General features: G+C 32.4%; 1 protein-coding gene across 5 annotated transcripts; it reads left to right on the plus strand.

Annotated features, from left to right (window-relative positions):
• The first annotated feature begins 57 nt into the window (after positions 1-57).
• Positions 58-27,829, plus strand: LOC128172150 (uncharacterized). Of its 5 annotated transcripts, none has more exons than XM_052837918.1 (7): positions 58-200; positions 16,566-16,755; positions 18,531-18,641; positions 19,429-19,486; positions 20,035-20,270; positions 20,484-20,615; positions 25,129-27,829. In XM_052837918.1, exons 2-7 carry the CDS (start codon positions 16,680-16,682, stop codon positions 25,773-25,775), a joined length of 1,260 nt encoding a protein of 419 aa, XP_052693878.1. In that variant the 5' UTR covers positions 58-200; positions 16,566-16,679; the 3' UTR covers positions 25,776-27,829. The 5 variants fall into 5 exon arrangements, with proteins under 5 accessions (XP_052693878.1, XP_052693873.1, XP_052693874.1 ...); XM_052837913.1 differs by lacking the exon at positions 58-200 and adding an exon at positions 6,061-6,245; XM_052837914.1 differs by lacking the exon at positions 58-200 and adding an exon at positions 13,981-14,082 and having other exon boundaries at positions 20,556-20,615.
• The last annotated feature ends 166 nt before the right edge of the window (positions 27,830-27,995 follow it).

A 27,995-nucleotide genomic window follows, 5' to 3' on the forward strand; every position in this document is an offset into this window, starting at 1 on the left:
GAAAAATGATTTATCTGATATTTTTTAATTATATTTGCTTATTCAATGTTCATGTATTTCAGGCATATTTAAGTGATTCAGTTGGATTTGATGGGTTTGATAGTTATGGTTGGTATGGAGGAAAAAGAAATACTGATGATGTCACAACGCAAAGCAAGCATGAGAACATTGATAAATAAAAATACGGAATCGGTCAATAGGCAAGTGTCTTATAAAAAAAAACGAAATGGAAATTAATTATTGCTTATAATTGTACATTGTAAAAGCTGGCATTTCATTTGTCACAAACTTGTTAAGAAATTCCCCCTAAAAACATTGATGCATTGGTGATTTATTTTTCAGAAGCTAGAAGAGTGTATGTTTCTCTCGTAATTAGATCACAATAAGATCTTTAATAAAATTTCATAAATCATCAAGTTGTTGTCAATATCAATGTGTATAAATCAACACCAATTTATGATATTTCTCGCGTAAGAGGAATGACGTGACAATTATTACGCAATATTTACCTTTACAACAAACGTTGATTTAAGTTCGAAGAAAAGAATCAGAATATAAAGCCAATATAAATAGTCAAAAATATTATGGGCTAAATTAACTTATCTTAAAGATTATGGCAGTTCCGAAATGTAATTTATTGGCCACCTAGCCTCGTTATTTTGAATAAATGCAAATCATTACAATAAATCTGCCAGTAATGTTTTTGCACAAATAGGTCAGAAAAATTTTAAAGTGTTATCTGTACATACTGATGTTAGGCTTTCATTTTTGCGAATAACCTTAATCAGAATAAGCACATGGCATGAGATTTTTTATAATTGAGAAAAAGGAAATTTATAATCAGCTAAAACGATCGTTCAAAATTACGAAACAAAATTGCAATAAATGCAAGAATTAACACTCAGCTTCCTCAGTTAAAAAAAGGCTCTGTTGTACCTTTAATTCAATCATGATGTTTCTGTAAAACCGACACCAACATGACCAAAGAGGGTCGATTTAGCAAGCTCTCTTTCAGTCATACTGCGTTAATGAAATAACAAAAAAGGCACGCCTTTATATAACATATTTGATTAGAAATGTCCATATAGAACAACAGTCCTGCTTCACAGATGTTCTTGTACCAAAAAGCATAACCAAATAAGAAAACACGCTTTTCAATTTAAAGCACAAAATAGTGAGTGATTCCATGTTCGAATACGAATGATTGCATCATTACACGTAGTCATATAACACACATAGAGCTCTGTTGAACCATTCTCGTTTACAACAAGGAAGTCCTCAGCGCTATCACTGTATGGAAAGTGCTTATCGAAAATGTGGTTGATTTGGGTGACTAGCTATATTAATTTGGGAACTCTTGTATATATTTGAAAGTGCAGAACTTCGAATGGGACAAAATAGGCTAAATAGTTAAGAAAAGTTAGTTTTGAGTTATGTTTTTGTTGAATTGTTACTCGATTTTACTCGAAAAGCACAACAGAACTTAAATGAAAAGTGTTATTGTAAGAAAAAGAGCTACTATTTGCTTGGGTCAATGCTAAAATTTGTTTGCAACATTTTTTGCGATTGCTATACATTTGCCCATCCGTTCAAAACACATTACCTGAAGTTTTATTCATTGGTATGATATTTTAAGAATTCTTACATTTACGTATATATGATATAGTTATTGATAACTAATAGCGAGACATTATTAGTTGGAAAATGATAAAACAGTGTTAACAATCGTAAAATTTGATTTCATGGCCTCTCATTATTAGTGTTCTTGCGATGCTTGATTTGCGTTCTTGCTATAATTGAGTTTTGTTGAATGAAAAAAGTTATTGCTGAATTGGGTATGTATCAGTTAGTGTTATATTCTACTTACTTAAATCTTAAACAGTGTAAGGGATATTTTCAAATGTACCTATTGTAACATTTTTACTTCAGCAACAGATTGTATCCCTATTAATATTATCTTAACTTATTTTTATTAAGGACAAATTACATTTTAATTACAATAAGATGCTCTCTTTGGTGATTAATGCAAGACATGAAAGTGGCGACATTGCATTGTGCAATGATCGAATCCTTTATAACCCGCATAAATCCCCAGAAAAACCTTTAATTGTTTACATTTTCATCTTTCTTTTAACACAAATTAACAAGCTGAATGTAAAATCTTAAAAAAAAGTTAACTAAACTATTATTAAAGTACATCAGTGTGTTACAAAAAATGTACATAAAAGAAACAGCTAAATAAACTTTTTGGAAACTTGTGTCTTACATCATCATTATCATTTATAGCAGTCCGTGATTTTTATAGGTTATTGAATGTTTCAACCAGTCGACAAACGGGGTGTGTAGATTTTTTCAGGTTAATTTGTAGATTTCTACAAAGCTTTGAATATACATATGATTTCTGTACGAGATATAGATGTAGTGAATATAAATATTAATAAATAGACGTAAAATATAACGTGTCTCTATTTGTGTTAAAAAGTATCACAAATTTGATTTTATTATAGCGAGTGCGGCAAGCTTAATTTCGAGCGCACCGAGGCGGTCCGAAGCGCCGCTCGCGTAGCAAGCTCCATAGACAACGTGAACGAACGGAGGAAATTCAAGTCGAAATCTGCACATTGTTCAAAGAAAATTTTGTGGACCCGCGTGAAAAGGTTCTACATATCCCAATAATCATTTGCGGTGCATAGCAACATGGTGGAACAGGAAGAGTTTCTACTGAAAATTCTTACCTCTAAATCGCATACATTATTTTCTTTTTAACAATAAAAACCCTTTTGAAAACATTAAAGTAAACAACACATATGCTGTCGTAAAAAAACTGTACCTATCTGAACTTTTGCTGACATATGACGTAATTTCCTTCATCGAATATGTCCGACAACCTACGTTATCTATGACGTCACAGTGATCTCGCGTTTTAATTTCCTGCGATTCATTTAGAGGTGGATCAAGCATCTGTATTGGATGTTAAGTGTAGGAAGTACTCAGTATCAGTGTTAACAGTGACTCTTTGGCTGATTAGTTTTGTTTTTGTACTTAGTAAATACACATGCAAGTTCCATGCTAAATTTACCGTCTTATGGATCCAATCATTGTATACGTTAGGTAGTTGGCAAAAAGTTAAAAAAGAAAAGTCCAATCATTATTAGAACTACGTGCAGCCACGTCATTTTGTAATGAATAAATAAAAGAAAAAAAATAAACTGTTAAAATATCAACATGTATTTGTTATAGTTGCTTATGTGGTCAAACCTTTCAATAACATTGGATAACACAGACTAAAAAGGGGTGAGGACACATGTCTACAACACTTATATAGCGTGCAAAAATTAAACAGATTAAAACCAAATTGATGTCACAGAGGAAAATAAAACACAGGTAACAACTATGAACAAAATGAGAAATAACACAGACACACTGTTTACTGATTTGAATGATCATTATTGGACATTTTCGGTTGAGTGAACATTTACAACAACTTGCAATTATCGATAAACTCTATGCAACCCTAAAGACACTAAAATTCTGCATGTATTTTGAATAAATGTTCTTGAAATGCTGTATTTTTTTAATATGGCAAAGAAATAAGTTTTTCATGTCAAAGTTCATAATCATACACTAAAAGACAATTGAATTTAGATAAAAATTACAACACTAAAATATTTAATTCTATTGAAAGCGGGAGGTAGCAAGGCGAACGACTTTCTTCATTAGAACTAACTCCCAGTGGAGTGAAGTGGAAGAGATGTTTGTCATTAATTCTGTACATCCATGTATTCATTTTATGAAATAACTGGCGAAATTCCCGATTCGTTCGTCGATATTGCTCGTGATATGTTTGAGTTTCGAAGCGATGCAATCCCAGCACATCACCTGATTACGTCAAACAACAGAGCACTGCTCTTCTTAATTTGGTTGAGATGTTACTCTACATATCATATGCGATCATCTTTATTTAACATTTATTTAGCGTAACAACAGTGAAAGAGGAACTATCATATCTTATCGAGTTATTTCAAGTGTATTGTTTTCAATTTGCATCTTGGCCAACCATAAACAAATGGGGGCAGATGTTAATTGTTTGGCAAAATTGTCATCTGCAGTAGGTGCAGTAGATGGAAGATCTTTTAAAATATACAGACCAAAGAGAGACCTCAAGAACTTTATCATTCGGGTTATAGACATCTACATGCTATTTACGCACAGGTTGTACATGTATTGACAATATGTGTAAAATACGGCATATTCGGTTTGGATTTCCAGGTCCAAATGATTCCAAGCAGTACGCCCTCCTCTCTAACTTTGTCGGGAAAGAACTCCCCTTTCCTGGGGAGTGCGTTTTACTTGCTGAGAAAATTTGCTCAAATCGTTATCCAATTAGGACTTCGTTCACTGATCATGAACAGCAAATAAATAGAGAAACACCACAGGGTTAGACGAAAATACAACAGAATTATATCATCAAACAGAGATCAACCGCAAAACTGAAAGCCTATGAAACAATAAATTGTTACTACTCCCTTGTTTTATTGGGGGGGGGGGGTTGCTGTCTATGTGTATGCACAATACTTAAGGTACCAGTTTATAAGGTTGTCATAGAATCTAAATGATCCATTTTATATACATGTAAATGTAGCAAGGCCAGAGTTTATACATTTTTTGCGGTTTAACAACGAGCACATTGTAAGTGTAAGTCATTAGAATGTTATCGCATTATATTTTGTGAAACTTTTGTCATATTGTAAATTTTGAATTTACCGGATGGCAGAAAAAACAAAATTTACAAGTTGTCATGTTTTAAATTTTGTATAAACCACCAACCGGTTAATGCAAAATTTACAACAAGACACTGTACACTTTTAGTGAGAAGTGCGCTCCATACTGACAGATCGTTGTCGCTGTTTAGTAAATGTTCGTCCAACCGAAAATGTCCATTAAAAGGTTATGGAATGATAAAACATAACTGTATTTACATAAAAAAAACCAAAACGGCGTTGTGTTTAACAAAATATTTAAATAAGTCTGTTTAACATTTTATTAATACTCAGTGGTAGTTTGTTTAAGTGTATAAGCCTAGGAAGGGACCATTGGAATGAAAGTTTGACAATTTCGGGTTCCTTGCGGTGGTAAAAGTTTTCGAGACAAAGCCAAAGTTTTTTGGTATGGGCAAGTCCACAGGTTGCATTTAACAATGATGACAGATGTGTGGTTCCTTCTGCGCTCGCTCCGACGGTCACACCGTAAAACATATTAGACAACGTGTACGAACGGAGGAAATTCTAGTTGAAATCTGCACATTGTTCAAAGAATTTTTTTATGAGGCCACGTGAAAAAGTTCTACATATCCCAATAATCCTTTGCGGTGAAAAGCAACGTGGTGGAACAGGAAGCGTTTCTAATGTAATTTCTTACCTCTAAATCGCATACGTCTATTTCACTTAATAATTAAGACACCCTTCGTCAAGGACCCATTGTATATATAATGATACATGTAAATAAGTAAATTAAAAGACTTAGGGTTTTTCTTGTTCTTAACTATAGTTTGCTACTGGCATGTAATAGAAATAAAGACAAGACGCGTTTTGCTAAATGACTTTCCGTCCTTTTAGTCCGAGGCAAACCAAATTTTACAAATCTAACGTGGTTTCAAATCGCGTGAACTGCTTAGTATGTTTTTTTTTAATTCTAATGGTAAAGATGAATGATGGTCCAAAAAAAAGTTATAATTGAACAGTGAATTTCGCACGGTGATTCTACAGTAAAACTCGGTTATAGGCAAGTTCAAGGGACCAACGGAATTACTTTGTGATATCCGTAACTCGTTACATATATATCCGTATACTGTACACGGTGCGAGACTTCTCTGTCTTACTTTGCCCTTTTACATTATCTAATGTGTGACGGGCTTTGAATTTTAAAATGTATAGTTGACAGTGCAAATTAAATCGCATAAAATAAACTAGAGTTTTCTAGATACATCCGTGTCAAAAATGCACACAAACAATAACTGAAGCGTTTCATGACTACGCACAATAGAGTATTTGGTAAATTTAAAGGGACAATCGGCTTGATTACAACCGGAGTAAAGGAATGGGAAGTGGTGTCTGTCAAAACAACAAAGCTTGTTCTAGCTTCGTCGATATTGGCATGCATCCAATGAAATGATGAGTCTGCGTACAACATCGGTTTTTTTATTAATAGGAGCACTTTTAATTGCCTTAACTCGGCCAAATGAATATGTAAGTACATTTTGTTCAATTACAGAAACCTAATGTGCTTGATAAAAATTTAAGCTGGATGAATACTTGTAATACAAAAATTGTCACAAAAAAGAAATATGCGTCATGAAATATAAATGCATATTTCTACAAACAATATATTTGGCTCTGAATAACAACTTTTGATACCTCAACACTATAACTGAGCTACTTGGGTATAGTCCACTAATGCATTTTCCAAAGGCGGTAATGTTAACGTTATGGTTCATAGCTCCGGCCCTAATTTTCGTTCAGTAACGAGGGACCTCTTATATGAAAGCTCATCAAATTTCGTGGTTTGAAGTCAGATTCGTTTTCCGCCAAAATGCGTCTGTATTGAAAAACTGAAAATGAAAGTAAAAGTAGGGAATTTCTCAGTTTTGGAAAGGGTGTACATCAAACAAGTTCAATTCTTTTATTCAAATGATAATTCAATTTTGACACTTGTTTTAAAAATTGCAAATTCTCTTTTCTGACATGTGTCAAGCATTCTGATTTAAAATGTCCCAATAAATGTATATACACTCTGCAAGTATAGGAACTATTTTGCTTAAAGGCACTTCTTTGTTGTCCTACCGATTCTAAAAATAGTTAGAGGGATATACCCACTTGATCAGATGAATAGAGAACAACAGTGGACACACTATGACGAATCTATGTATCAAATGACACCTTGCACTGAAAAAAGCGAGCTCCGTAGACAAAGTAAACGATCAGAGGAAATTTGCGTTGAAATCTGCACATTGTTCAAAGATCTTATTATTGAGCCAAGAAAGAAATATTTTAAATTGCCATGGTGGAAGTGGAATGGTAAAAGTCCTACCTGTAAACCACATACACCTCTTTCATTTAACAAAACACATTTTCAACATACTTCTTTAGAAACTACCGAGATTTTTATCGGGAAATATTCCTTTGTATTAATTGAAAAAAAATGATAAAAAGTATGCAATGAACATGTATTTTCAAAACATATGTAAGATTGTTCTTAATCCCTAATATTTATTTTAATCTATTTTCCTGGCTGTTCGGATCATTTTTATACTTTGACGGAAAAATGTCGAATGATGCCTGCTCCATTAATATGACGTCACAATATCTACACTAAGCTTGCGACCTTAGCCTAATTATTAAATATATATGGCGGATCGAACTGTCCACTGTCCACAAAATTATTCATGTTAACTGGAGCGTAAACTATACTATTTTTATTCATTTTTTTATCACGTTGCTACATCCATTTGGTAAACCACGTTATTAATTATCATTATGAAGCATATGAAAACCTGTATATATTTGATTCAAATGTATGCTGCGCTTGCCCAAACGCTTGCACCGCAAAACATATTTAAACATACCGCATTAAACGATTATGTTATAATAAAATTTATCCATAAATAATTGAAGGTACACATGCACATGGCAATCGGACTCATACTTTGGATCCGGGCTTTGGTTTAGAATACAAAAATAGATATCCATGCACTAACGTGCACCTGTCTGCATTTTGCATTGTACGCTTAAGAGGGTACGTAGCACTCATTGGGTTCTCGAATTACCTACCACTTTCTTTCAAAACAGACATTTTCCCTTTTATCAACATATAGAAGAATTAATGTTGGACAAGCAGTTACCTCCTTCTATAATGTTTTATTTCTAGTGTGTTTGATTTGGAGCCTTCGACAATTGAAAGGGAACAATACACATTGTGCTCGGAAACATTGAGGGCCTTTCTCTTAGGGGCTGAATTTTTTAGGATCATCTACAAGTGGTACACCTTTACCCCTGTGAAAAATTTGTTCATCTCTTGTTTGCGAGATATGAGTCCTACTGTTAATACGCTATCAATTGAAAGGGGATTTGAAGCATCGGGCTCGAAAACGTCCCTACTTTGGGGGCTTAGATTGTCAGGGTCATCTACTAGTCGTAAACCACTACCACTATAAAAAAAAATGGTGATGTGGTCGTCTTAAGTTTACGAGATTTTGGGCCATACTGAACATACACTTTTTATTTTGAGGAGATTTTAAATACCGGAATCATCGAAGACTGCGAAAAAGGATTAGGTATGCCTTTCTTCAGCATTTATCCACAAATGCATTCAATAACTTTGTAACATAAATGATTGTAATTGTATTGCGACTTTTTTATTCATTAGTTCTAATGTTCTATTTAGATATTGGATCTTTCGATAAACTGTTCATTTAACATTTAAATTTGTTTATTTCAACTTCTCATCGAGAAAATTCTTTTATTCAGAGAACCCAAAGAATAATGTTATACGAACGACCTATTCTGTAATCTATGAAATGGAGATAAAAGATACAAATTATGAATCAATTCTGTTGATATTCTTTATACAACAACTGTAAATACACTATCAATTGAAAGGGGATTTTAAGCATCGGGCTCGAAAACGTCCCTACTTTGGGGGCTTAGATTGTCAGGGTCATCTATTAGTCGTAAACCACTACCACTATAAAAAATATGGAGATGTGGTCATCTTAAGTTTACGAGATTTTGGGCCATACTGAACATACACTTTTTATTTTGAGGAGATTTTAAATACCGGAATTATCGAAGACTGCGAAACTGGGGGCTGCAATTTTTTCAGGACTACCTACTTATTTGTAAATCACAACTACTAAGAAAAAAAGGTAGACTAAATGTGGTCTTCTATAGATTACTTTACTATAGGGCCTTATTTAGGTACACCTTTTCATTATAATGGATTTTAAAACGTCGGGTTGGAAAATATCGAAGGCCGCTACCCCAGGGTTTGAAGTTTTCATGATCATCTACTAGTGGCACACCACTTCCAATTTGAAACAATGATGAAGTGGTCATATGTACTTTTTTTAAAATATAGGGTCTTATGAATAGTACGCTAATCATTATAAGAGGAGTTTGAACATAAGGCTGGAAATCATCAAAGGCCCCTACCCCAAGTAAACAACTATCATTGTAAAATGATGGTGATGTGATTATCCTATATTAAGTTTATGGTATTCGGGTTTAACTTATAGTACAATTACAGGTATATTAACATTAAAGCGGCATGGTCACGATTTTAGTCAACAATTATTTTTCCGGTTTAATGTTCACAATGCTGCAGTGATGCTTTTTTATCAGGCAACTTACCGTGTAGTAGTATATGTAAATAAATAGAATTTATATCAATTTTAAGAAGATTAAAACTACTTGTTTTTATCTTAGATTTAAAATCTGATTTACACATTCTTTATTGTAGCTCTTTGAAAAATATTAAGATTAAATCGCTTTCGAAATTAAGTTCATTTTTTCCAAGACACGCATGAAAATGTGCGCTTAATAGACGAGAGTGTATTGAAAGGACACAAATCCCTGAAATGACAATGTCCTACAACATTTGTTAATTTCGCTGTTAAAAGCCTTAACTTTGCATATATTAGAAATAATAAAATCAAATAATTCTGACTTAATAGCTAAAATTAACAATTTACAATTATTATACAATAATTATTGCTTTTTCATAGACATGAAACCAACTCACCTTCATTAGCACTAAGAAACTGATCTGGACATTTTCCTTATTTTTTTTCTAACCAGTCCTTTAACTGACTTATCTCTGTACATTTATCAGTTAATGTCTTTATTATTATGTTGCTTTATTTTTAACGACATATATAACAGCCAATCAGGAAAGGTCTACCCCAAAATATGATGTTATTCATTCACTTCTGGTCTCAATTTTCTAGTTTTATCGATTTGAAAAGCAGTTGACTGAATTCGGAGTATGATTTTTAATGGAAGGAACGGTTGTACCGTAATTCATGAAGATGATGCACGAGTTTACACCAAAAAGAAGCAAGTAGCGAACGAATTTATTTTAACGTATTTATTTTATATAAATCGCTGCAAGAAAATCGTGACAGATAAGTCGGTCTAAAAAAATCAAAATGGCTACCGTGACGAACTTTTTTTATTGTTAGAGTACTTGGAATAATCTTATTGTAAAAAGAAGCTAATATACAGATTTACTGTCAAACTCTTGACTTGCCTCAGGTGTGAATAAGGCTGAACGGACTTGAGAAAGTTTAAAACAGTTGATGAAATGTCATAAAAGTTTTAATAACAGCACTAAGTCCGGAGAAATAAAACAAATGACTACAAAATGTCCGAAATGTTAATTTTTTTACACCATGACAGTACCAGTAAACGATAGAAACAGTAGATTTTATGAAAAAAATAAAAGATATGTGTTTTATGAGGAAGCAGTGTTTAAAATGAATAACAAAAGAACAACATAGTTCTATATAAAATAGTGCCTGTGTGGGAGGGCAAGAGTTGAAATTGACACCCCGAGAAAACCATTGTCAACCAACGCGAAGCGGAGGTTGACAATGGTTTTCTCGGGGTGTTAATTTCAACTCTTACCATCCTACACAGGCCACCTTTTATTTTATTATACCGAGTGTTTTATTTCTAAAGAAACCTTTATGATCTTATATATATAGGAATGACGTGATTCTTTGGCGAACAGCATAATTTACGCTCATGTAAAAATTTGTTAATTTGTAACTTTTAAAAGGTATTGTGATTTTTATTTTTCAAATTATGTAGAATTAACTAGCATATTGCTTATACTCTGTTAGTTACTTCAATGTGTTTGTAAATGCGAATATACTATAATTGTACTTTAACTTTGAAATGTTTTAATCATGCAAAAATGCCCAACCTATTTGTTTAAATTTAACAGATAGCTGTAAGGTGTAAACATGACCTTAACAGAATTGAGACACTACTGATGAAAAAGAATGATGCTTTCTTAAATGATAAATTTGCCTGGCCCCGCATCCGTCCTAATGATATGATTTTTTGACTATTAAAGGTGATCAAGCATTCAATTTGTTTGCTCTTTCGTGCAATAAAATCAATATATATATATTTTGATGTTGAGAAAATTTACTGTTTTTGACATTTTTTCGTCGTTTTTTCAGTTGATGTTTTTTGACACATACATGTAATTTTGTACTGACCCCTTAAAAATCCCCTTGACTTTTCTCAGTTTGATATTACTGTGTGACTATTGAATTATGTATACTGTTAAAATTCGTATATGCATGCGCGGATATAGAAGGGGTGGAAGGATTAGCAGTCCATCTATAATTTGCAAAGTTAGTAAATTAGGTTAACATTATAATAAATTTATGAGAAAACAACATTCCTATATACCCCCCCCCCCCGCCCGCTCCACGAAAAACCCAATACTACTAGGTAGCTTTTATATCCATTTAATATAATTACATGTATATGGATGTATGAATAAAGACTAACATGGAAGATATGAAAGGGTAAAATGCCCCCATCTTCAACACGGAATTATATCCGGGATCCACAGATTAAGTTATACTCTGAACAATGATCAATTTACCTGTCTTTGTTTCTTCCAATTTTTACGGTCCGATCAAATCCATACCAATCTGTGAAAAAGCGTTGTCGGGCACTGCTATGGGACGTAGTGGTTTCTTTGCCCTTTTAACTGTTCTTTTCTTTGACACGTGTCGCATTTACTGACGAAGTTTTTCACATCCTTAAATGACCCGCCCAGTAATGTCGGGAACGCAGCTTCTGCCACCTAAAATTACATACAAATACTTTTTCTAATTATTTTTAACATAAAATATTTCAAAGTGGAATTAAACTCTTGCATATGAACCACATAAATAATGCGTAATGATCGGGGGAAAGTATCTTAACAGGCACGTACCATTGGCAGGAGCAAGGGAGGGCGGGGGGAGGGGCTGCCACCTTTAAGGCGCAGCAAATATTTTTCTTAAAGCATGAACAAATTATTAATCATGAAATTGCCTCCCCTTTTGTTGGGCTAATATATATACAAAAATGAAATGAAAATTAGTAAAAGTACAGTGAAACTGTAAGTTATAGAATTAGGAATTAGTCTTTTATCCTTTTTCCTTTTTTTTATTTTTAGTGGCATCGGAAGCAAATTGAAAGTGGAGGGGGGGGGGGGGGGGCTAGACTTATCATCAGAAATTTTCACCAAATAATGAAATTCCTAGTCCGTGGGACTTAAAGGTAATTTTTAAGAACAATTATGTTTGCTGCCAAAAAAGTGGGGGGGGGGGGGGAGGTGGCCTCTCCCTGATGCTATGTGCCTGATGGTTAGGTCTAACTTTGCAAAAATAAAATGGGGGGGGGGGGGGCTAAGCCTCCCCTAGCCCCCCCCCCCCCCCCCGCCAGGTTCCGACGCCTATGCTTGTCAAGTATTTTTTTGGAATCCTTACAAAAACGATGCTACGTGCCTGTTTAAGTTAAAATATGCTTCTAGTACGATATACTAACGTCTTGTTGATTCCGAGGTGGCCTCCATGAGGTTGAGCATGAATGTTTTGAAGAATGTCAACCTTTTCCTTTTCTGCCACTACTCTTAGTTCTTTTCCTTTAGAGCTGAAGAAAAGGACACCGTTTCTTACTTTAAACTTTTTACAATCTCTTCTAAAGTTTCTTTTCCTTGTCTCCGACTTCCTGATCCTTTTTGGATAGATTCCTCTTTATATATAATTTTTCAGCTCGAGAACGCGTTTACTTTCCATCGTTTCGGATAGCAAAATGACAGACTTGGGTTATTGCAGCAGTCAAGAGTCGAATGTGTCTCTTTGATCTCTCTGCAGGACCGAAACCAGTATAGGATGGCCAAAACTTATTCGCCTTTGATATAAACAAATGAAATAAACCGTAGTCCCTGCAACTCTTTTGATTTAGCGCAATTCTCTTCAGAGGACGATATGTTTTTCCAGAGAGAGAGAGAGAGAGGGGGGGGGGAGAGAATATTTTTTGGAGTGGTAGGGGTTAAGTATTAGGTAAACAGGGGTCAAAACTCTCAGAAATATTGTAACATAATGTAAAACAATAGATATATAAAAACTTCAAAAATAGGTCACCTGGCATATACATTGCTTCCTTGTAATTTCATTATAAAAGTGCTGAAAATCAGAGTTACCTGTACGAGTTGAATTTTTTTCCACGCCCCCCCCCCCCCCCCAAAAAAAAAAACCAACATTCGAGGATGGATTCCTCGACACACTGGCTCATACATTTAACTATGGGAAGATTTAAATCTGCACTTTTCTTGATTAATATCTTTCTACGCGCTGGTTTCTGGTATTTTGGTTTACTAAGAGTTTTCACGTAAGCGTTGCTATCAGTGTCATAAATACCTGTTATATCTGCCACCTGTAAACCAAATTAAAAGGGTTTGTTAAAACAGAGTCTCAAATTCCCTCCTATCTTGAAGGAAATATCATTTTCCAGTCGATATCTGGCAAGATAGAATCTTTCCCTATCCATATCGCTGATGTTTTGTGTAATTCTGCAAACTGTATGATATCACTGCAGATCATTTGGGTATGGGAAAATCTCTGGTTGCACAACGAGACAACAACAATGGGTTATTTGTCGACCCCTTTCCATTTGCACCGCAACTACATGTGCGGTAAACCTCATTGATGAAAAAGAATTTTGTGGATTTTTAGGATAAGGAAGTCTTAATCACATTACTCTAAAGGTTTCTTGTATTTATTACAATTTGTGTATATACATGTAGTCAGACACAACCGACACAACCCTTTTATAAACTTCTTGTTTATTTACCTGAATTGAAATGAATACAAAGTGTACGTGAAAAAAAACAACCTACAAAGCCCTATTTATTTCTTCGATTTTTGCATGCTTTGATATGACGAGGCTCGATATACAGTTGTGGGTTTTTTTTCTACCAGGAATACTTTTAATCTCCTTAACCCAGCGAAATGAAAGTGTAAGTACCAAATTCAATTATGGGCTGCTAGTGTACCTTTTTAAGAACTTTAGTTAGATGAATAATACAAAGATAGTCAAAAAGAAAAAAAAAAACATACATAGATTTTAAAAATATACAAAAATAAATGAGACATTGATTTTGAAGGGACTCATTAATATTTCGACGGCAATTGATAAATAACTATTAAGTATTTTTGTCCTGCGAGTACATGTAGTGTTGTTCAAAATAAATAGGATGAAATCTATACTCATAAATATACAAAGTTTGCCTAAACTATGAACTACCTTTACCAGAGCTCCTGCTTCCACTTATATTCCAACACTATAATTGAGTTTTATGATGAGTAATCATTATATATGCATTAAAATCCTACTTTCATTGTGATGAACGATATAACAAATAAGAGTACAATGCAGGGAACGCAATATCGGATTAAAGTCACTAGGATTTTGTATCAAATGAAACTAGCACTTGTATAGTATTACACGATGATAAACAGAATGAAACCGTATTCAACAAATGATTTGAGGTATACATAAGAATTTGGTTGTGACAATTTTGAGTAAAAAAAAACCGTACTGATTCGTTTCATATATTTGATTTAAATTTCTAGCAAATACTTAAAATCGATTATATTAGGTCGGAAAGTGTAGGGCGAGTTTATAAGGTATCGGACTCATACCTTGGGTCGGACTCCTTTGATTTTCGTGCATTTGTAGAAAAAAAATATTTTAAAAATCCGTCAAGTGATGCATAAAAGATTAGCGTAGTACTCAGTTGGTTTTGAAGTCCTCTTTCCACTTTAATTTAACGCAATGTTGGATTAAAGTCACTTGGATTTTGTATCAAATGAGACTAGCACTTGTATAGTATTACACAATGATAAACAGAATGAAATCGTATTCAACAAATGATTTAAGGTATACATAAGAATTTGGTTGTGACAATTTTGAGTAAAAAAAAACCCGTACTGATTCGTTTCATATATTTGATTGAAATTTCTAGCAAATACTTAAAATCGATTATATTAGGTCGGAAAGTGTAGGGCGAGTTTATAAGGTATCGGACTCATGCCTTGGGTCGGACTCCTTTGATTTTCGTGCATTTGTAGAAAAAAAATATTTTAAAAATCCGTCAAGTGATGCATAAAAGATTAGCGTAGTACTCAGTTGGTTTTGAAGTCCTCTCTCCAGTTTTATTTAAAAGAGAAATTTACACAATTTACTGTACGCAAAAAAGATTAATGTAGTACTCAGTTGGTACTGAAGTCCTCTTCCCACTTTTATTTAAAAGATAAAGAACTGCAAACGCTAACGCCCGTTTCCCGCCTACATTTTACATCCAAATATTTCAGAATTTGTCAGATATTCAAAAACTAAGTTTTCTACTAAAAAGTAAAATCATATCCTAATCAATTTATATCAATATAAAATGTGTAATCAAATTATTTATTTTTAAACAAAAGTTTTGGTAACGCGGGGTCTAAATTATTTTTATTGAAACCGGTCTCTATGAGTGAGGAAAATTTTATTTAGCAGCCAATATGTGCATAAAAACTTAATAATAACATATTTACGATATATATTAAAGTAAAATTTCTGTTAATCTGTTAATTAGTTTTCGAAAATTTACAAAGCAAAATTCTTTTTTTGGAATGTATTTCGGTCTGTAGACATATGTCCCCCCTCCCCCCCCCCCCCCCCGTGAAACAACAAACCCTTTGGTAAAAATATGCTAAATAACAATAGTTAAAACCCCTCAAAAGGATTTTTTGTTTCACGGGGGGGGGGATGTTTTAAAAAACATTTCCGTTTTCCGTTATTTTCAATTAGGAAATGAGCTATTTTAACCCAAAATACAAAGTTATCTCTCTTTGTTCGACCAAATCTTTTATATTTAATGAAAATATACATAAATGATAACATTATGATAAAAAAATTAACTTTAATTAGACAACTTAAAAAAATGACTTTTAGTTAGGCGGCTAGACAATGCCATCGTTCGCAGTCCTTTACACTAAATTCACACATTGAAAAATTAATTTTGAAGGAACTGTTTCCCAAACACTTTTCAGGACAGTTTTAAATGTTACAGTCAAAATAAACTATCTCTCCTCCCCAAACCATCAAATTTTGGATAAACTGTTGTTTCAGAATCTGTTTAACTCATGTGTTTCATTATATTTGTACTTTAGTCATTTGTGATATGTTTTAAATCTTGCCCTTACCGACCTTTTTGCCTCTAAATTAAAACGCCAAAGATGTGTCATATAAAGAAATATACCTCGAACTGTTTAGAAATCAGCAGCTTATATATAAAGGGTTGTAATAGGATATAAACTTAGATAAAAAATATTACAAATAGTGTTCAGCTTCCAAATGCTTTTACAATAACGTCTAACAAATCAACAATCTTTGAGTTAAACAATGATATGAACTTGAGAATAATGTAATTTAAAATTATGTATTTGTTTATTTCAGATAAGATTGGAAGGTTATGAATTTCCAGTATACTCGACAGATTCTTGTCCTGGAAATGACAAAGAATGGAAAGAGAGGTCTACCGCTATAAACTGCACAAAAAATAATGGATATATGTGTTTTCCAAACGAAGACATAACAGGACTGTTACAGTTCTGTTATATATACACTCAATTATTGATTACAAAAGGTAATTGAAAAAAATGTATCCATATGTATTAAAGAATATTGTTTACTGATGTGTTATATTTTCCAATGATGCTAAGAGGGCTGTTTGAATGTAATTTGTATTGAGGCACAGCATTGTAACGTTTTTTACGATTTCATTGATGGTGTTACTCTTGAATAACACTATCAAATACCTTTCAAAAAGTATTCTTTAGTAGTTTTTAACTTAAAGTCATTTCAATAGAGCTAGTCGTTGACCAGTGTTGTAAAAATGGTTGGGCTTATATAAAATTTTGCACAATACATATTTGGTAATTACTGAATTGCGGAGTTAATGGGTCAAATAAGGTATCTTATCAAATAGTTTGTAGGATGACAAAGGAATTCCTGACTAGCCCCAGAGTCATTCAAGCAACCGGAAAAGTCAGGCCGACCCGTAACAGTTAATGCAAATGTCTTAAACGTCAAGGAAATACAGAATGAGAAGGCGGATACACAATTCGTCATATTGTCTATGCTGTTAGCACATCGTGTTGGCGGGTGCATTTCATTTGATCGTATTTTGATAATACAAAATACTTATGCCATACAGATACCGCATATATTGAACAGATGACATAAAAACTGGTTGGAGTACAAAGATAACATGTTTCACGTTCAGAAGTTCAATCATAGACAATTGTTATAAATATTGTTACTGGTGACGAAACATTGGTTCACTTTTTTGAACCAGAAAAATAATTGGAAACAAAATGTGGCAAACCCAATGACATTACAAGTTATTATCAAAAAAAATCATTAGCAGAACGATGTTTCTTAATTGCATATTCTTCTCATGTAATTACAAATCCGTATAAATTCCGGTTCTTATTTGCAAACGTGTTACAAGTTTGTACTACCGAAAAATAATATAAGAAAAATCTCAAGATATATGATAAAAAGAAACCAGTGCGTCATGGTTTTACCCAATCAGCGTACCTTGATACATTTCAGAAAATGATTTTAGAGATTGGAAATATGTATTCAAAGCCGCGAAAAGTGCTTTGAAGGGAGATGATGTTAATTTGAATCCATTTGGGATGTCGTACAATACGCATTACATATGACACGACCATCATATCGCAACGATTCTATCAATCTAAGGTGAAGTTTTCGAGAAAAGTGTATGTCATACGACATTTTATGCATTTCATGTTTGTTAAGTATCATCTTGAAGACTAATATCTTTTTTTGAAAATAAATCAAAAAGAAAAAAAATACAGGAAAATTGTTTAATGATTTAATGCAGGTCAATTCGTTAAACTAATCGTGGATAGAAAAATACAAACATGTATATATTTTTAAAAAGGCTGCAAATGAGCGGATCAAATAAAATTTTAGAATTATTTTCATTTAAAGATTGATACAGAGCATTTTTATGTATTTTTCAGAGAAACTTTACACTAAAGTTTTGTTTTCATTGGTATTGATAATATCCAAAATAATTTATTCTAAAGAGTTTATTTCAAATCGAAATGGAAAGAAAATCGAATTAAATGTTTTTCTTGTTAAAGTTGTCCATATTAATGCAAATTCAAAATATTCTACCATTTGTTTGATCCATTTGTTATCACTTTACAGGTTAAATACAAACTCTTGAAAATTGTCATCAATTCTGTTCTGTTCATGAAAACTTCCATTTTTCTGTTCAAAAGCGAAACAAGACAGTTCTTATAAATAAACAATATGAAAAAATGGTGTCATATCATATGTCAGTTTTGATTTGATTTTTAATGCCATGATTTGATTATATTTCAGATACTTGTCTCTTCTTGAACAAACGTCATTCAAGAGTGGATTCCGTCAACTGTAGCCATTTTACAAACGGATGTCCTTATTCTCCTTACTATTCGTATAAGATATTTGACTGTAAGTCTCAAGTATTTATTTTTGCAACATTATGCAACATTAGAAGATCATGTCATAATGTGCATGAATATGCAGTTTCTCTAAAAAAAATTAAATCAATCGTTAGAAGGGCTCAATGGATATCGCACTTTATTTAATATGCATTGTTAGAAAAGAGTCAAACACATGTATGTATAAGTTTGACAACCAATCTCTGATAAAAACTTAATTATCTTATCTTTGGGTGTGAAGATTGGGAGGAGGAAACAACTTTAATTTTTCTTTTTTATAAAATAAATATAATATATATATATATATATATATATATATATATATATATATATATATATATATATATATATATATATATATATATATATATATATATATATGGTATGCCTTGTAGGTTTCAGTACACCTGTTTTCAATAATCAAGTTTCAGAGTTGGTTACATGGCATTAAAAAAATGTAGTTTGGGGTGTCGAGTTTAATATGTAAATTTTACTCGACTCAAATTTGCATGTCATTAAATGAATATTTATCACCAATTTTCGTTGTAGAATTGAACAATGTAATCAAATATTTATCGTAAAATTAAAAAAAAAATCTTGTTTTCTTTTCTTATTTTTTTAACAGTAATCAAACAGCATATTATATATATATTTTTTTTAAATTGCTTAAAACCATCATTATATATAATATATTTCTCTACAACTTATGCTACAAATTCTTAGAGATATTCAATGATGATGAATTGCAAATACAGACAAACAGTTATTAAACAAAGCAATTATTCTAATTTTTGCAGACCCAAGTTGTATATCAACTGGAAATGGCTGTTTTCTTGCTGAACCAAATTGTACGAGGTAAGACTTGATTATGTATGTAATATATATATATATATATATATATATATATATATATATATATATATATATATATATATATATATATATATATATATATATATATGCCATGCATTGCTATCAAAACTATATCTTGAATCAGGAAAATGCACTACAAGATAAGTCATCATATCGAACTAAATCGATACCAATCATCTATGATTTATTGAAGTAGAACACAAAAAAGGCTGTAACTGTTGTAACTGCAGTCTTTGAAATATACAAATATTGAAAGGCCTATTTTTTTTAATATCGATCAAAGATTTTTAGTTTTTAACAATAACGGTAACAATCGACCCTCTCAGTCCCTCATTTCGTTTCAAGAATATACTGAAACATGGCTGAGGAAAAAGAATAATCGAATTCCTCTTACTTAGAGGCATTTCAGTTCGCGACAGGAGCTGATTTCCATGAGATGAAAAACAACGTGAAGGGTGTCTGACTTTTCCACTCTTGCAATGTTACAAGATCTTATGAATATTAAATGATAGTTTTTTTTAATGTAACAGAAGGACTTTACCCACGACTTTATTTCAAAAGAATACAGATCCTACCACATTAGAAAACATCACCATTAACGACAAAAATGACTATTCAACAACATCTAGTGAAGAAACCACGAATCATATCTATAAAGAAAAAAATCAAGTCAGCAAGAAAGATGTGGCTGTATTGGTTCTAACTGTGTTAGGAATATTTATTGCTATCTGCGCCTTCTACTGGATGTGTTTCTGTTCTAGAGAAGGTAAATCAATTGGAGATTTTTGTTTCTTTATGGCATTGATAATATTTGAATATCTACATATTCATAAATGTTTGTTTGCATTCATATATAGAGCACCCAATTTTTTCACGTCTATTTAACGTGTAAAAAAAAAAAAACAAACCCACAAGCAATCCATTCTACCTGTGACACATTATTATTACAAAAGTACATTTTCCTTTTAAAAAAATCGAGGAAATCCAACACGCAAAGAAACGTACGATAAAGAGAATCTTGACGAAATGGAAATGATACCATTTATTATAGGCAAAGACAAGTATCAAATGGAATCAACAGAGGATTCATTTGATCCTATCGACCGAACAAGTGAGAAGGTTTTTTTTTAAAATGTTTTGATTTTATTATTAATTATTGATCTTGTATATTATTTTATTAATTGATTAATATTTTGTTTACATTAAACCTTACATCTTACATCTACATGCACGCAATTGTGTTGTTTTCAAAAAAAGATCCTTAAAATTATCACTGTAACGTACAGTGATGTGCCATTAGTGATCATCCAAATTCATTTCTATTACGTCACCTTTAATTTTTGGTTGCGTTTACCGGCGCTCTGGTTTTTAATAACATCGTCCATATTGAGCCTGTCTATATTTAACACGTATTCACGTGACTGTCACGTGTCATAATTACGTATCAATAATATTTTCGTCTGCTGTGGTTTTCCCTTGTAAACAACATGGCTGCCGTTCGTCGAGAATTGAGTACCGAGTTGAAAGAAGTTATCGTTTCTTTGAATCTATCAGGGTTAAAACATTCAGATATTGCACGAAGATTAGAGATACCCAGACCTACAATTTCATCTATAATTGACCGATATCGCAAGCGGGGAAGTGTTGAAAACAATCGTCGGAAAGGGAAGCATGCGACGGTGAGTGACAGAGACAGTCGTAAACTTTTGAGGTTGGTAAAGGAAAACAGAAAGAGAAAATTATCAGACATCACGGCTTTGTTTAATGAGAATAGGTACTCTATTGTTTCAAAAAGAACTGTTCAGCGAAGTTTGTACAAGCAAGGATATTTTAGACGAGTTGTTCGGAAGCGCATTCGAATTCGAGAAGCGAACATGAAAGCCCGGCTTTCGTGGTGTAGAGGAAACAGATTTAAAACTGTTGACAATTACTGGAACCGAGTTATATTCAGTGATGAATGTAAAGTGGATGTTGGAAGTGATAACCGTATATTTGTCTGGAGAAAGGTCGGCGAAGAGTGGCTGCCATGTTGTCTATCGACACCCCCGACGCCCAAGTTCAGTTTAATGATATGGGGTTGCATTACTTTCGATGGTGTGGGTACTGTAACTGTTCTGGATGGTAATATTAATGCCCAGAAGTATATCAATATTATTGATGAACAACTATGGCCTGTTATCGATCGTCATTTTCCAAGGAATAATTACATCTTCCAAGACGACAACGCTCCCATTCACAGAGCTCGAATCGTCCAAGAATTCAAGGTGCAGAACAACATGCATTCGATGGTTTGGCCTGCTCAGAGTCCAGATTTAAATATTATAGAAAATATCTGGTTAAGACTCAAACGTGAACTTAAAAACGGCAATGAAACATTTATGTGCAAAAATCAACTGGAGGCGGCCATTCGACGCATCTGGGTAAACATCCCAATGTAAGCCTTCCGTCTCACGGATCCAATTGAGGGTCAGCTCAAACTTAGTGATGACAAGTCCAGTATTTCTTTCTCTAGCGGTTTTATTAAGCGTGATCGTATAGTTACAATAACATCAGCTAATAGCAGCCCAAATCAGGAGTCTGCCCAATCTCATTTCATATGGGTATATATAAGGTTTTACTTATGATGGACAGTTTTGACTAGTTCGGCCCATATACGACGATCATGAGTGAACATTTAGTGTTCAAAATTAAGATTAATATTTTATTCCTAAATAAAGTAACAAAACCGTCAAAACTGCCAATCAAAGAGTCTGGATGCAGGATGTGGGTCTCCGAGTCCTGGGTCTCGGAGCCCCCCCACCTAGTATGAGGCATCACTTACTCACAATACGTTCATTCATACACGGCATAAAAGGTTACAAAGGTTAATATATAGAATACACAATACATGACTCAATATAGAATACTAGAGCATTCGTTGCAGACACAGAATCGCCAAATAGGTCACATGTTGTTAAACTCTCAATTTGGATATTATTCTGCCCGTATTATGACCTGGTTTCATAACATCATTTAGGAATACTACGCATTGCTACAAGAGTCACAGAGTTCATTCTGTCAATTATTATTAACACCATTCAGTGCGCAGCATCTAGGTACACATAAATATCATAGTGACCATTATGTAATACTAGCAATTCAAGGTCATAGCATGGCTATCTGTTTACACCAACCGACTATGTGCAGAGCCTATATAGGTCAATTCCTAGACGGATACACAGAGTACTAAGGTCAAAGGGCTACATAACAAAATATTAAGGTAATTTAAAGTGTTTTACTTTTTTATTTCATCGTTTTCTTTTTCCGAAGCGTCATGTTACTACGGCGGCCATTTTGAATTTGGATGATCCCTAATGGCACATCACTGTATACACGGTTACTTCGCTGAAGAGAAGTGATGATTGTTCTACTTATATGACATCTACATAATCAAATTGTATAAAGACTATTTTTGAACAAAGTTCATTGATTTGTTTCTGATGTTTAATTTGAGGTTTATTTCATCGATTTTATGACATAAAAACCGTAAATTGACCTATCTTTGGATTTGAAAACAGCATGACGTATCAAAATGTTCAAAAGGTATGCAGTGGTCAAAAATTTAAAGTGATAACCTTTTCTTTAAATTTTGTCAAGGACCTTTTTTATGTTCATTAAGACATTAACACATTATTTTTTGGTCACGAGGTGTTGTTACATCGCGTTTTGCTTATTAATTCGATGCTTATAGATGCTCGAAGTCGTTTCAATTCAACAATGTTAAAATTCTATTATTTTGGCAAAAAGTCTCATCGCAAAAGTTGTAACTTCACGCTGCAAGATACGGCACAAGTGTCAAAGGATAAGCATTGAAACGTTTTTGAAACAGTTTAAAGTGTATCAGAAAGTTTTAACAATCTTCATTCAACTGTGTGAAAAATATCTCAAGATAAGGCCTTTAAAACAACGTTTCTATCTAATAAGTTATCCATACACAGCAAATTCTATAGGGATTTTGCATTGAAAATATGAAAATATGCTGTTATTATTCACTTTAAAAATAGGTCAATGAGCTAATTGGATAAGAGTAATATATAAATTAAGTTCCTACAAATAGTTTTACCAAATGTAATAATTTATTATGAAGAAGGTTTTGAAAATATTGAAAGAAAATGTTGAACACATCCTTCATATTTTTCATAAAAACACTTTTAAAATGAAATGATATCTTATAGACGTGTACATAAAAATTATTTGTTAGTCTCAAAACAAAATTATGCGTTTGTTGTAAATGAGATTTTTTTTCCCCAAGAACTACAATGCTATCTCCATATCCTCATATCAAGGTCACAGTGATTTGATTTCTCTGTTTATAATTATTTAGTTCATTTTATAATTTTCTTATCTTTGATGCGTAGAGACCAAGGGTAATTAGATTGGTCAGTTGATGCACTTTAGATCCAATAATATGATCTCCAAAAGTATGGTTCTTATTATGTTTTAAAGCGTTTCACATTTAAATATTACGAAATAGAATAATTACAAGAATTGTTGTTCAGTTGAGCGTTGAGGCCCATTGGCCTTTTATTATAATTAACAAGAGATAATTATGTTTTCATTTAAAACATATGTTTTTTAAAAAAAACGTAAAGACAAAACATTTGACTTTCATTTTATGATAATTGTTAACTGGATATTTTTTTTTCAAAATTTATAAAGGTTCCTCGACGGACCTAACTTTTATTTGATTGATCGATAGATAATCGTTTTCAAAATATTATATCACAGAACAAAAATCAATATCGGCTTTTACTTATTTTAGATGAATATTTAGCATTTTTTTCAGAGAAATTGGAAAAATTATTTAAACGATAAACATAGTTTTTAGAGCAAAAAACTTGGTGTCAATTAATGTGTTCTATAGTTATAAATTTTAATTATCAAATTTGAACCAATCCCGATTTGAAGAAAAAAAAAACTGATCTCGATCAGAAATATTTTAATATAAAAAATTTACGAAAATACTGCAGTTTTTTAAAGAGTAATTGATCCGAATTATAAAGTCATTAAAACCATTTTACAGTTAAACAATCTTGAATTTTTGCAAAATTGTGATACATTCTACTTTTAGATGATTTCATTTAGGATAAGCGTAATTACAATCGGGGTCGGTTTGAATTTAGAATTTTAGATTTTCTTTAATTCTATTATTTTGTTTCATTTCTTTGTTGAAATATGTTTATGTAGCAATTGTCTAACGCAAGTGACAGTTTAAATGCAGTTTTATTCCATGGGTTTAAATAATATCTACAATTCTTATTTTTCATTTTCATAAAAATATTTTTTTTTACAAACAAATTATAAAGTTTATATGGCTGTGTTGGATAATATGTATTTGTAGGTAACTGTGCATTGTGAATTAATTGAAACCAAATTTTTAGCTAGCTCTAAGATATCCTGCTCGCAGCTGAAACGGTGTTTCCAATTTGTATAGATTCATATAAAGCAATTGGAAGCTGATATCGGAGACATTTTTGTATAATCATTTTTCAAAAATAATTCTTTATAAATCCATCAAATAATTCATTAGTGTGTTGAGCCACCTTAAATTGCAATGTACTGAAATTATTGTTTTTATCGCCTAGAATCAGCACATAACAAGGTTATGCAAGAATGGCAGAAAGAAGATGATTTCTTTGTTTCAACAAGAGCATGTAAAAAAGTAGAAGAAGTCATCACAAATCACAGAACTGTTCTAGTGACAGGCCAGGCAGGATCGGGGAAATCAGCAATTATTCAACACATCGCACTAAAATATAAAAATGAAGGCTGGATTGTAAAATCATTATCAAAATTAGTGGAAATAAAACAAGAAATTAATTTGAAAAGGAATTTGAGGAACAAAATTCTTTTGGTTATCAATGACCCTGTAGGCAAGGAATCATTCGATGAAATAGCATACCGGTCATGGAAGAGATGCGAAGAAACGTTGAAGACATCTGTAAATGATGTCAAAATATTAATGTCAAGTAGAAACTATGTACTTCGTGATGGAATATTTGAAAGACTTGTAATGGACAAACAAAACGTCGAAGAAATTAATATTGACCAATATCCGTTAGATGACAACGAAAAACACAGAATTTGGGACAGTCACTTGTCCAAGCACGTTTTAATTGAAGATGTTGATTTAGAAGAAGAGTTTGCAGATATCGTAAAAGTCAACACCCGTTTCCCGCTTAAGTGCAAATCATATATTTCAGCGATAAGAGTACCAAACCAGACGGATTAAATTGCTTATATTACTACGTTTGGTATTTGTATATAATAAATATGTTTCAGTGGTCAAATTCGAACATTAGAACTTGTTCTCCTTACTTTCTTTAAAAAATGCCATACATGCCTACAAAATAATGCCGAAAAATTGTAAAAAAAATTGAAAGAACCTTTTAGAATGTTAAATATAGAAAAAAGAACATCTGTTTGAATGTGTTTTTTTATTTACAAATATCACCAATGATATCTACGTATCTGTTAACTTACATTGTAAATTATGTAAAATTCAACCACAGGGTTGTGTATTAGTGATTGGAATTTGCATCTGGAAAATGATAGAAGGGGATGTGCCAGTCTTGGAGAGACTGGTACATGAAAGCTGTATGATTTTTTTTCTCTTGTTTATCAGATTTTGTCGGCACGAAGAGTCTTGGGCAAATGAAAAATATTTAAACATACGTTTGTTATTATTTTGATTAATTGAACTCTTAACATCAGCAGTCAAAATAAAGTTATAATTATAAGTCGGCTATACTGCTGCAAGAATCTTATCTGTATTTGCTAATAGTGTCTTCTTAATTCGTTTAAATATACACATGCAACGCAATGTGATAAAAATACTGTTAGTCTTACTTTACAAAAATTGGTTTTCCGAAACTAATATTCCAAGCAAGTTATTTTGAGATCCTTTTACGCTTCTCTTCTAGAGAATATTAATTGTAAAAGTAAGAATACAATATTTTATCTTAAAATTATACTAAAAAAAATAGTAAAGCGGTTTTAGTTATCATAATAATTGGTATTTTATAAGTATAGTTTACGAGACATTTTCGTTTTATTTCCGATCGCACACTTACCAACTCAACTTTATCTATTGAACAATCTGTCGAACCGGCTTGCAAACTGTTGCCTAAGGCCAAAGGCCGCGGGCAACAGTCTACGAGCCGGTCCGACAGATGAACTGTTGCTCGAGACACATTCAACATTTGTTTTGGTATACCCCTACTAATTTGATAACTCCTTTTTTGCTGAATATGACGTCACTGGTCAACAGTCTTTATTAACAGTCGATTCTAACAGTTCCAATCCAACAGTTTTAGTCCAACAGTCAAAATGCTGAACTTTTTTCCATAAAGAGGTATAAAGGAACTGTTCCAGGGATATAAAAAGGTGTTTTATTGTATGTCTTTTTGGGAGAAAGATTTTTATCGAAGCAGTGAAGAATCGTTAGGTAATATCAATGATGTGCGATCAATGATTGCTAAAGATAATATATTTATATTCATTTTATTTTATGTCGGTAACAGAGAGAATCCGCGTAGAATATCACATTCATCTCAATTTCAGAATAGGATATAATTTTTCTTTTTCTGCCCTAATTCTATATATCTTTTTAATACCACCACTTCAGTATCATACTTAATATATGAATATCATGAACATTCATCTTGTTCTTATAACCTACAATAAAATGCATAATTTACAATAAACATGACGTGCTAACAATATTCATTCATTCTTATCTCATACTTATTTTTCAGAAACCTAATGCCTGCATGCAGTCGGAAACTTGTTCGAAACTGATCTCTTATAGTTTTTGTCATGTATTGAAGTCATTCATGCATTTCAATGTTTGTTTGAAGTTTCAAACTGAGTGTGTTTAACAACTCTTGGGAATTGGGTGATGTTTTATATACATACGTACATATATGTACGGGAAGCTGACAAATAAAATGAAAACTTTCTCCCTGTAGAAAGACACATACAAACAATTGTGGTCAAGTCATTTAAGCTATGTGCAAATCGGACCAAATATACCCATATCTACTTCAAAGATAAATACATTCAATAATATTCTTTGTGATGCATAAAGAGCCTTATTAAAATTGTATAATAGCTACGGGAAAGAATGTGAATAAATGTCTGTTGATGTTGAAACCGTCGTTAAAAAAAAACCCAATGTTCCTGATAATATTTGAACCATATTTTAAAATATGCTTGTTCAAAAAGCAATTCCTTTTTTTTTTTTGGTGATATAAACCTGTTTTTTTCGGAGACTGGTTGAATTTCAACAGTTTTTATTTTAAGAAAAATCATGATTATAAAAATATGTACATGGATAAGCAGCTTGTTTACTAAATTTAACAGTGCCAACAGATTTTTTTAATTTTAATATGCTTCTGATTTACCAGACAAAAACAACATGAAGTAATTAAACTATTTTTTATTGTTTGCA

The sequence above is a fragment of the Crassostrea angulata genome, chromosome 2, assembly GCF_025612915.1.
Source record: "Crassostrea angulata isolate pt1a10 chromosome 2, ASM2561291v2, whole genome shotgun sequence".
Lineage (NCBI taxonomy): Eukaryota > Metazoa > Mollusca > Bivalvia > Ostreida > Ostreidae > Magallana > Magallana angulata.

What these genes read in the sequence shown, in the direction of transcription:
- LOC128172150 (XM_052837912.1), top strand. Translation starts at nt 14,002, where the DNA reads ATGACGAGGCTCGATATACAGTTGTGGGTTTTTTTTCTACCAGGAATA. An exon ending in TCAATTATTGATTACAAAAG is followed by an intron (nt 16,756 to 18,530) that starts GTAATTGAAAAA and finishes ATTATATTTCAG; the next exon opens with ATACTTGTCTCTTCTTGAAC. An exon ending in GTGTTTCTGTTCTAGAGAAG is followed by an intron (nt 20,271 to 20,483) that starts GTAAATCAATTG and finishes AAAAAAATCGAG; the next exon opens with GAAATCCAACACGCAAAGAA.